Below are 11,832 nucleotides of genomic sequence, written 5' to 3'. Positions count from 1 at the left end.
ATAGCATTGATTTAAGTTTTGTTCGATAGAAACCATGGTTTGTATTAATTTTACATATATAAAATAAATGGGTAAACGGTTACCCGTTTATAACCGCGGTTAATACTCATAATCACCTATTTAAATTTCAGGGGTAAACGGTTATACTCATAACAGTTTATTTATCTAAACGGTTACCCATAACCGTAACCGTGAAATTTAAATGAGCGGGTAACCATGGTTACCTATATCCGCGGGTATTTTGCCCATCCCTTAGGTTCGATTCTTGCCAAAAGAGAATTTGAACCACATTATTACTAATCACCTCCCTTACTTTAATGTAAATAATATCGTTTCTTAAAAAAAAATAATAATAATTAATTAATTAATTAAAAAAATCAAATACAAATAACGAAACTGAGCTCCACATACTCATTATACTCTATATCCATGGCCACACTTTCCTGCTATTCCCTCCACCCTCTTTTTTCTTCTTCTTCTCCGTCAGCAACTTCTCATTCTTTTCCACACCAACCTCAAACAAAACCCGAAACCCCTCCTCCACTCATCCGTTGCTCCGCCACCGGCATTGCCACCATTGCCGCCGCCGGACCTGAAATCATAATTCAGCCAACTGCGAGGCTGTTGGTCCAGCCCATTTTCCTGTTTGCTGGCTTCGACAGACCCTTGGACACCCAAACTTTTCTTGCCACAATCAGTGTCTTGGCCGCCATTGCTTTCTCCCTCTTTCTCGGTCTGAAGGTCACTACCTACCCCTTCTGCCTTTGTTTTTCCAAAAAAATATAAGGCCAATTAGCTACGATAAACATATTTTGACATTTGGTTGCAGAACTGATCAGTGTTTATTTTGTCCTTATTATATCATCGTTGGGTTGTGGTCGATATATGGGATCAATATGTCGTCTTTACAAATCATTTATGCACGCCAAATGTCAAAATCTATTTATTGTAGCTATTTTTCCAAATTAGGGTTATGCTTACTAAATGGGGATTATGGATTTTAGCTTCTTTGAGTTAAGCTTGATGAATCATTTGCAGGGTGACCCTGTGCCTTGTGAGAGATGTGCTGGCAACGGTAATCACTTTCCGGTTGCTTTTGCTATCTTGGTTTTTAATTTTGACATAAGAAATGAATGATTGACAGAAATACTAGAAGTGCTTTTATTAGAAACACATTAAATTTTATTAAAAAATCCAAGTTATGTGCTTCTCTAAATAGCACTTCTATGACCCATAATTACTTTTTAGTTTTTCTCCCAAACTTAGGCAAAAGCACTTTTGATTGTTAGAAATAAGCCGAAGATGGACTTGGTTGACAAGATGTGGTTTTTGGATTTCGATTAGAAGTATTCCTCACATAGTTTCGGTCACCGGACAAGTAAGATTTTCCAGTGGTGACCTGCGTAGATTGAGGTTTTAACAGAGGACTGAACCCAACCAGTTTAGACTGAAGGGTTTTAAGTACAACTACCATTTATAGCTCGCACTGTCGCACGTTATAACTTGGGTGCAGTCTACTCTGAATTGTATCTTCCTCATAATTTTGAGCTCTCTCAGTTTCAATGTGCTGTGGATACTACGATTTATGTTCTTTCCGTTGAAAAGATAGACTCGTTAACAGAAGAGCACAAGTATTGCAAGAACCTAGAAAGGAAACGTTAAGGCTAAAAGTATAGAGAAGAAAAAGGTGACCACCATACACCTTGGTGGAATCTCTCTTTGTAACCATTTTGCAGTATTGTTCACAGTTTGAGTTAGGTCTTTGGATGCGTTCTCGAACAATTAGAACTTAATGTAGCGTTCAACATCTAATAGTTGATCCCTACTCTACAGAATATTAGTTTGAAGCATTCAAGGATATATCATATATAGGACTAGGATCACAGTGCTGCAAACAAAAAATGTTAGTACTGCTTGTCAAATTATATGAATCTGTACATCATCGGTTATGTTTCTTTGTTTCAACATTTAGTAATTGTTTTATTTCTTTCAACATTTTGCCACTTTACAGTGAGACTTGCCGTGGTGGTGTCTCACTGTCCGTCTTGACCTAATATATAAATGTGATTTGCGACCGGTAGGTGGTACAAAATGTGTCTTCTGCAACAATGGAAAAATGAAGGTAGAGACGGGCTTGGTTGACTGCAAGGTGTGCAAGGGTGCAGGTAACAGTTTCTGATACTTGTTTCCTGTATTATTATGGCCCTTAGACCTCAATTAGGCATGTATGGTCATCGAAGGACATAATCGATCTACGATTTTGGTTAATAATACTTCTCGCCGTTCTGATTTTTTAATGTCCGCGGTACTACAGAAGTACCATGTCGTATGTCACAAGTTGTAGTACTGAACAAGTAAATCGCGTAGATTAATACTAAGGTGTATTATGATAATCTAACCCCTCAATGATTCTGGTAGTAATCAAATTGTCAAGTTATTCATCAGATTGTGAACTTTTTTCGGCATTGGTTTTGTACGGTTCCATTCCGTCTCTCCTTTTTCTGTCTCAAATTAATTCTGTTTTTCTGTAGGATTGGTACTTTGCAAGAAATGTGCAGGTTCTGGATACTCTCGACGGCTTTGAACTCAACTCCTTTTTCTCCCCAGATGCATATCTTCTTTTTGTTCCTTCAAGTGTAGCCAAATTTTCTAATGTTCATGTGCTTATTCGAAAAATTGTCGAGGATGAGAAATTGTAAATTCTGATTTGTATTTTCTTCCCTTGTATATATATTTTTTGTTTCTTATTAGAATCGAAATCTTCTTAAGCATTGTTCGTTTAGTGAGAAATGGACGAAAATCGTTTACTAAGTGGCTGTTTGATAGACAATTTTGTAACACTCCTTTTAGATTAAAAAAAAAAATGAAATACTTAAAGCCAAATTTTCAAAACTCAAAAAGTAACTTTCAGTTTTTAGTTTTTCATATTTTTAAAACCTAAAAATAGTTGGCCAACGAATTTTTGGCTTTCAAAAATAATATAAACAAGAAATTAAAAACGAAATGGTTATCAAATAGTTAAATTAGCACACTAAAAAAAATTAGGGTAAATTACATAGTAACCCCTCAGGTTTGAAGTCTATTACAACCTCATACAACAACTTTAAAATATTTCACTTTCATACCTCACGTACTATTTTATTTCAAAATAATACATTCGTTACATTTTCCATCTATTGATCCGTTAAGTGTTGACGTGGCTGCCACATTTGTGCTAATGTGGCTGCCACATTTGTGCTAATGTGGCTGCCACATGGCAAAAAAAATCTTTTATACATTAAAAATATTATAATATTAACCCTATTTAAAATTTAAAAAAAAACTGAAACCCAGCAACCCATTCCCTCGATCCTCCTTCACTCTCCTCACTTTCTCTCTCTCTCGAACCCCAAACCCCTCAAAATCCCCAGATCCAAAACCCACACAATGCAACTCCGCCATCGCCTTCCTCCTCACGCTCACACTCTTCACGACCCTCACCAAAGCGCACAACATCACATGTCGCCAATCCCTTTCCGCCATGTTATCAGACCCCCTCTCCGACTACCTTACCCCCACCGAGGACCGATCGGCAATACCCAACGCAGACTCCAACCCACCCCTTACCTGATCCGACCCAGCCCATGGAGATCGTCCCGGCCCCGCCGCTGTCCGCTGACCGGGACATCCCAACCGACACCGTCGTCTCAGGAGATCGAAGCGAGCGCCACGGCGGCAACAGCCAATGTGAGGTTCAACTCTCTCTATCTCTGTAATTGGATTTGTTGAAGTTTGTGCATTTCGTTCTCGATTGGTGATTGAATTGGTGTTTGCAATCCCTCAAATTTTCTAGAATAAGAGTTTGGAATTGATTTGATTAGGGTTTTAGGGTTTATTTTACTCGTTTTGTTTGTGATATTGGTAAGAGAGGCTCAAAACGAGTTTAGCTTTTTACTCAACTCTGACGGGAATGAAGAGATGGGTAGGGGGTGGAGGGCATGGACAGAAGGGAAGGAAGAGATGGGTAGGTGGTGGAGGGCATGAATGGACGGGAAGGAAGAGATTGGTAGGGGGTGGGATGTGGGGTTGCCGGGAATCATTTCTAGGTTTGGGTTTTTCTTTTTTTTTTTTTTTTTTTTGCCACATAGCAGCCACATCAGCACAAATGTGGTAGCCACGACAATGCTTAACGGATTAATGGATGAAAAATGTAACAGATGTATTATTTTGAAATAAAATAGTACGTGATGTATGAAAGTAAAATGTTTTAAAGTTATTGTATGAGATTGTAATAGACTTCAAACATGAGGGGCTACTATATAATTTACCCAAAAATTACTAACGTAACTTTAATAGAAGAACCATATTGATGTGCAGCAGTGAAAGTCAAAGACAAAATTGATGGGCTTTGAAACTCATAGACTAAAATGAGGAATTTGATCAATTTAAAAGATTATTTGCGATCAAAAGTTTTTATTTAATACAAAAATTCAAATTTCTATACCATTCAAATTTGACATCACTTCTCTATCTTAAACGATAAGAAGTTTTCTCTATTTTTATTATTAAGTTAGTTGAAGCTTCTATCAAACCAAATCAAACTGTAATTATGGTTACATTGTAGTTTGAGATTAGAGAATGTGGCTATTGGATCAGATCATGGTTAATCATGTAAACGAATTGGATCCAGATGAGATCATGCTTAATTTATATTTATATTCATTTATAATCGGAATGTGGGCCTCACCAATCTAATTTTTGGTTCAACTCCATGATTTTCTGAATTAGTTTTGGCTCTACATAGACTATTCAGATCATTGAATTTGACTTGTCAATATATATTTGGTAAGTATTGAATTCAAATTAGACTAAAACTTTCATGTTTTATAATAATAACAAAATAGAGGGCTAGTGTGGTAAGTATTGAATTCCTTTAAGGTAGGCCTTCTTCCTTGATATGCATGCTCCATCTCTAAAGATCAAGAACACCTTTTGTAGATTTTTTGTTGTACCTAGCCGTCATATGAGTAGGTTGCCTACGTACTTTGTCTCCAACGAAGATCAAACCGCCGTAGTTCACCTATGAAACTAAGGTGAGAATGGAGGAGCAAGAGTGTTGAACGAGGACACACACTTACTCAAACAGGAGGAATGACTTTGGTGGTGTTGGTGTTTTCACTCATAGATTTCTTTCTTTTTGAGGCTCAGAAAGAAAACTCACTCTTGAAAACTCACATTTTCTACTTAGTTAGAGAGACTGCATGTGAGGATGAGAGCTTCTCTCTCTCTCATAAGAATAAATGGATGACAACTCTCTCTTTTTAAGGAGAGATTTTTCAGTGTAACCGGAACACGGGATGGTACACCATGTGTTACTATACAAATGATGGAATATGATATTAAAAAAAATTATTAACTTAAAAAATAAAATTTTCCACAACTTATATAAAAATACTTGATGTACCACCATGTGAAACTTGCATGCGTATAATGAGTGAGACTAAAGCTTCTTGTGGAAGTTCTTACTCACCAATCTTCCTTCACACACCACCGCATAAAGGCATGTTGCCTTTGTCGCCATTTTGCATGTCATCCAAAATTTTCTTACAACATCATACATTCTTTAGTCATATAACGTAGTCACAACAGTTTTACGTAAAAGTACCAAACACTTACACATTGTTTTTATTGTAAAAAAACACTTTAACAACCAAAGTTTACCAATAACTACTTTATTTTATAGTTGTTCATTCTCACAGCACAACATAAACAATTTTTTTTTTAAACAAGGCAAATTGCCTTTAACTAAGGCTGGTTTGGTATGGGATACCGAACTAAAAACGGCATATCAAGTCCCGAACCGACTTTTTTTGGATGAGAATATGACCACCGATCCCGAACCGAACCTTCGGTATTCCCGAAGTTCAAGATTCCCGAAATGCTTTCCGTATTTCGAGATTTTCCGAAATCAAACCTGCATCAAAATCTAAATCATCCAAATTGAAATTGTAATCATTTGAACTGCGTTAAAAGCCCAAACTAAAATCAGAGACAGTGATAGTGAATCGGTGAAGATTGAAGGTCAAGAGAGAGACAGAGTGAAGAGATAGTTAGACCTGTGTCTTCCTCCTGAGTTGAGCCCCCAATTTGAAACCTTAAGCCCCAATTTGAAACCCTAACCTTAATTCGAAACCCCACACACACAGAGAATCGTTGGAGAGAATCATAGGTGGGGATGAAGCCGTGCAGTGTGGTGGTTGCTAGAGTGGAGAGAGTTCATCAGAGTCAGATTGTGAGAGGATGGGTGGGTGTGTGGCTGTTGAGCTTCGAATTCAAGAGGAAACATAGAGAAAGTCTGAGACTCTTGGTGAGAGAGATAATTAGAGAGAGAGAGAGAGAGTATTATGTGACGTGTCTTTAGACAACACCCATGTGCTTTTTTGCACACTTTACTTATTTTAATAATACTAATATATAATAGGCCCATTATAGACATTCCAACACACACACACACACACATATATATATATATATATATATATATATATAATATTTATTAAATTTTGGTTTGGGATGAGAATACCCAATGATGTTAAAATGTGAGACCGAATCCCATACAGAATAATTTGGGATCAGTTCGGTTTCAATACTAAAATTTTCGAGATTTTCGGTATGGGCTTTTTTCGGTTCGGTTTTAATATGATTTGGGTATAGTTTGGGATTTTTGGTATTTTTTTTCCACCCCTTCCTTTAACACCATTTTGCATGCCATTCTTGTTCAAAATAGGTATTGGGCCTTTTTGGGCCACTATTGACTCCAAATCATATTTTAACTTGAAACAAGCCCAATGGACTTCGGCCCTATGGACTCGGCAACTCCTAACACTATTTCGAGGCCCATCTTAGATATATATAACCATAATAATAACTAATTAAATAATTTAATTAATTACTTTCCCAAACTAAAATTAATTAATCTAATTAATTATTTTCCAAATTAATTAATCTAATTTATCATTTTCATCACCCTAAACCTAGAATAGAGAGTGCAATCTTCTAGGTTCTCTTGGTTTAGGTTGTAGATGATTTGACTCTTCTAATTATTTTGCCGAATTTAAGACGAGTGTAGTCAAATTAGGATTTGTTGGAATTTTAATAGATTTTAAAATCATGGTGTATTCAATTAGGATTTTGAAAGAAAATTTTAAAAGAGTATGAAATCATGGTGTAGTCAAATTAAGATTTGATAGGATTTTAAAAAATACTCCAAATCCATTAAGAAGGGTGTAGTCAAATTAAAATTTGATAAGATTTGATAGAATTTTAATAGAGTTTAAAATCAGAGTGTAGTCAGTGAAGATTTTAAAAAACTTTGAAATCATGCGGTAGTCAAATTATGATTTAAGATAATTTAAAAAATACATTTAAGTCTATGGGTAGTCAATTGGGATTTTAATTGATATTTTTAGAGTGATTATAAACCTAGGTGTATTAAAAAAAATTAAAGATTTGGCAGTACTTCGTTAAGTTGTGGGTTTCGTTGGATTTATGAGCTAAAATACATATAACCAAAACTAAAAGGAATCCCACCTCAACCCCTAGAATTTCAATTCATGTTCTTACCCTCTCTCATCCTGCGTCTAGCCGTCAGTGTGTCTCCCATCTTCCTCCAGTTCAATGCTCCATGCTCATTACTCAACCAATAGTGATCCACTTTGGTCTGATGTGTAAATTGTCTCAAAACTGCTTCAAAGCAACTACTCCAGACACGATGTAGACGTGGCCTGTGGGTTTTTGCCTTTTGATGAGTCCATGACTATAAACATTAGACGGTGCAGAGACAATGACCATAGACATTGCCATCCTTCAAGAGTTTTCTGTTGGAATAATTGCTCCTATTTAGATGCAAAATTCAGAGAATCACACACTTTTCGCATACCGTCATCCAAATTGTAATACCCTTGTCTTGTTCTTAAATTATGTTTGGAAAGTGCTCAAGGAAAAAACTCCCTCCCTCCTCGTAGTCCATTCATTGAGGTGATCTGCACTTCATAAAGCTCGAGTCCCTTTCCTTCTTGACAGGAGGAGGAAGAAGAGAATATAAGAGGGTTTGGTGATTTGGTCTCTCGATGCTTTAGTATATGCATATTTGGCTTGATTAAGGGCTGGTTTGGTATTGCTGTGTTCTAAAAAAAAAAACTGCTTCTGAATAAGCGAAATAAAGCAGCATAGTGTTTAGTAAATTTTTTTGTAAAAGTGCTTCTGAAGAAAAAAAAGCAGTATTATAGTGTTTGGTAAACTTTTATGTAAAACAGATGTGAAAAAAAACCAGTTTTTTAAAGCTGGGTTTTGCATCTTTGTGTTTTTGGCTTTTATTTCACCAAAAACTGTGAAAAAAAGCTGAAGCTGAATGTTTACCAAACACAAAAAAACTCCTAGTTTTTTTTTATACCCATTTTTTTCAGAATTACCTCAGTACCAAACCAGGCCTAAATATCTCAAAGAAATTCAATCTATGTTGTTCTGGTGATCTAGTGACGTTTTATAAATCCTACGAAATCCATGAAAAAGCTCTATGCAAATCCATAGAAATCTATAATATAAATCCATATAAATCTGCCAAAATCTATAAAGAATTTAGAATATATTAAAATTCTTTGAAATCTGTCACTTAGAAAAGTCTATTAAAATCATTTGAAATTCAAATTGACTATACCCATAAGAGTTTTAGAAAGTCCACCCAATTCTAGGTGTAGTGAGGATACTAAAGATTTGTTAATATTTCAATAAATAGAGAATTTTGATGAATTTGAAAGTGGTATAAATCCAAATTGCCATTAACCCCCCCCCCCCCCAATTTATTTTCACACATACAAAAACTTTCCAGCCTCTTCGTTTTCACCTACTTTCCTCATATCTCAGAGTTCTCTGCGACTTAAATCTTCTTCATCCTCATCTATCATGGATTTTTTTTTGGGAACTTTAATGAAATACTTCCGGTACTGTTCATTTTAACGAAAAATCATATTTTTGCACTAAAAAGTCAATCTTAATACTATTCACTTTCCCTTTATTTTATCCTTATCGTTAAAACTCATAATTTTCAAACCATTTTCATTAGTTTTCCTTGTTTTTTTTATGCAAATTCTAATCGTAAACACATATACCAACTGCAGGTTTGAATTTCTGAGCTTTTACCTAATTCAATATTTCATCAAATTCATCATAAATTCTGGTTAACAAAGATACGAAATTTAAGCAAAATAGCAAGAAACCCAGATATCATCGAAGCTCCAGTGGTTGAAGAGCTTCAATTCATAGCGTGCCTGCGTTGGTTCCAATCAAGGTATAAAATATCGATGATATCGGAAATATCGGTAGTTCAAAAACACGAAAATTTCGTTGGAAATATCGGGATATTATCGATATCAATAAAAATTGAATAAAAACCACGGAAATTGTAAGAAAAACTTGGAAATTTTTATTGAAACTTTGCAGGATGTTTATTTAGTCAATTATCTATTAGTTTATCACAAAAAATTGGAAGGAAATGCATTGCATGATAGATATAACTGATTTAAGTTGATTATATAGCGAGCTGGCAAACATTGTGAGTGTAGAAAATATGTAGTAATTAATGAAAGAAGTTTAAACACACCATAATCATTTATATATAATGAATTAGTACAATATGTTACACTTTTTACATTGCATGGTAAGATACATGAGTGACTTAGTAAGGTCTAAAATATCGATGATATCGGAAATATTGGTAGTCCAAAAAAATATCGGTAGTCCAAAAACATAGAAATTTCGATGGAAATATCGAGATATTATGGATATTTTAGACCATAGTTCCAATACAAGAGTAGTAACATCAGCAGTGCCCCGGTTGCTGTATAACCACAATTCAAGCCACAAAAGTTGGAAAATCTAAATGCTCCAAACCCTAGTTGGTTAAAACACCTCCACCCAAAAACTGAGAGTACAGAATTGATCACTATTTGATAGTGCCAGCCTCAAATGTTCCAAATTTTGAACAAATTAATTGATTACAGGGCTTAATTCATATATTTATATAAATCAAGTTATAGAAAAAAAATATTAGATAAATAAAAATAGGAAGCAAAATAAAAGGATATAAATCATTAACTTTTAATCACATTAATAATAATTCCCTTGGTGATTCTTATTTTTTAATTTCAGTTCAGAAACCCAACTGAAAGTTGGAGTGGTTAATCCCAGCCGGAGGATTTTAAAAATGATCCTACTACTTTGTGTATCAATCTCAATTTTTTCAAAATCTTAGGAAATCCAAGAAGGAATCCATACAAATTAATAATAGAAATTCTTATAAATATGTCAAAATCTATATGGAATCATAAAATCTATTAAAATCCTTTAAAATCTATCACCTAAAGAAAATCCATTAAAATTGTCTAAAATCCAAATTGACTACACCCCCTAAAACTCATCTTTCAACCCACCTCTTTGTGAAGACAACAATGATTCTCTTCAAAGATCTCATAGACCATGCAAGAAACCTAGTCGCATGTTATGGTCCCCTAGTCAATGTAGTATTTAGGAAAAAACGTATTCCGTTGCAATTACAATGCAATATGTTCATTCTATAATACAATGCTCTTAATCATATTGATTAGGTTATTTCATTTTCAATTGCCTTAGTGATCAACTCATGATTCAACTCAATAGATTTAGAATTTTATTCCAAATCATGATGCTTTGTTAAAAAACTTTTGAATCATGTTGATGAGCATTCTCTTTTTTGTGAAGGTTAGCAATTCCTTATTTAGCATTCACTTGCTTCCATGATTAGGTAGTTTAACCCTAACAATGTTGCGGACATCCTCTCACACTATAATGCCTTTTAAAATTATCGATTCCTCCTTGTTCTTGTATTTACACCACCTCATTATTACAATGGCAAGAAGTCAATTTGAAGTTTCAAAAAAAAAAAAATTCAAGCACCACTCACTCTGTCTGACACACCCTGATCGGAGTCAAGGCATGCTGGCCGTCACCCGAATGTGACGTAACCAAAAAGGAAAGTGAAGCATGAAGTATGGATAAAATTTAAACCAAAGCTAACATTTATTTAATCTAAAGTAGGGAGTGCGTAGTAGTGGGAAGAACCCATAAAACACAAGTGTTCAGAGTATAGATGACATAAAAGTGTTCAGTCGAAACTAGTTAAAGTGCTTAATACACAACCAGGAAAAGCCCCTACAATTATTTATGGATATGTCAGAATCGCAAGATATTCCTTGTACGCCACAGAGTAATAAGCTAACTAGGATTTGGAGGGGCGAAAAACAGAAGGGCGAGTGGGCAAAAACAAGGGTTTATAAACACATTTATTTTCGGAACATACTAACCCCTTGCCGTAAAACTTGTATAGTTTCCAGAAAATCATACTACGTATAAGTATGAAATCAAATGCAAATCAACAGTAAATCCAAAAATACTCCAATCATAATATCTCAACAATAGCATAAGTAAAATCAAGTGTTCATCAATCTATGCTAATACACGAGTTCATGCAGAGGGAATCTGACATGAACATGACTGGGTGTAATCATAACATATGCTCTAGTACTACAATCATGTGAAGACTGGCACTAGGCGCATTACATACGAGTCGAAGTTGCCTATTGCAACCTGGACGACAAGACTGGCACCTACAATGGATCCAAGGTGAGCATGTGGTGTGATGTGAACATACATGTGAAACTTGGCCCTGGCTGGGGCGAGTACTACACCAGTGCAAGCATGCATAATGAGCAAATATAAAGTGTATGAACATGCCATGACAATATATAAATCTCAACGTCA

At 35.1% G+C, this 11,832-nt stretch overlaps 1 protein-coding gene across 1 annotated transcript; it reads left to right on the top strand.

Moving 5' to 3' along the window:
- Window positions 1–405: 405 nt before the first annotated feature.
- LOC126614513 (protein disulfide-isomerase LQY1, chloroplastic-like) lies at window positions 406–2,768 on the top strand. The gene is made up of 4 exons (XM_050282184.1): window positions 406–741; window positions 1,039–1,075; window positions 2,082–2,165; window positions 2,532–2,768. The coding sequence occupies exons 1-4, from the start codon at window positions 430–432 to the stop codon at window positions 2,582–2,584; spliced, it is 486 nt and encodes a 161-aa protein (XP_050138141.1). The 5' UTR covers window positions 406–429; the 3' UTR covers window positions 2,585–2,768.
- The last annotated feature ends 9,064 nt before the right edge of the window (window positions 2,769–11,832 follow it).

Source organism: Malus sylvestris, chromosome 3 (genome assembly GCF_916048215.2).
Source record: "Malus sylvestris chromosome 3, drMalSylv7.2, whole genome shotgun sequence".
Classification (NCBI taxonomy): Eukaryota; Viridiplantae; Streptophyta; class Magnoliopsida; order Rosales; family Rosaceae; genus Malus; species Malus sylvestris.
The sequence above is the reverse complement of the archived record's forward strand: the minus strand, read 5'-3'. Positions and strand labels throughout refer to the sequence as shown.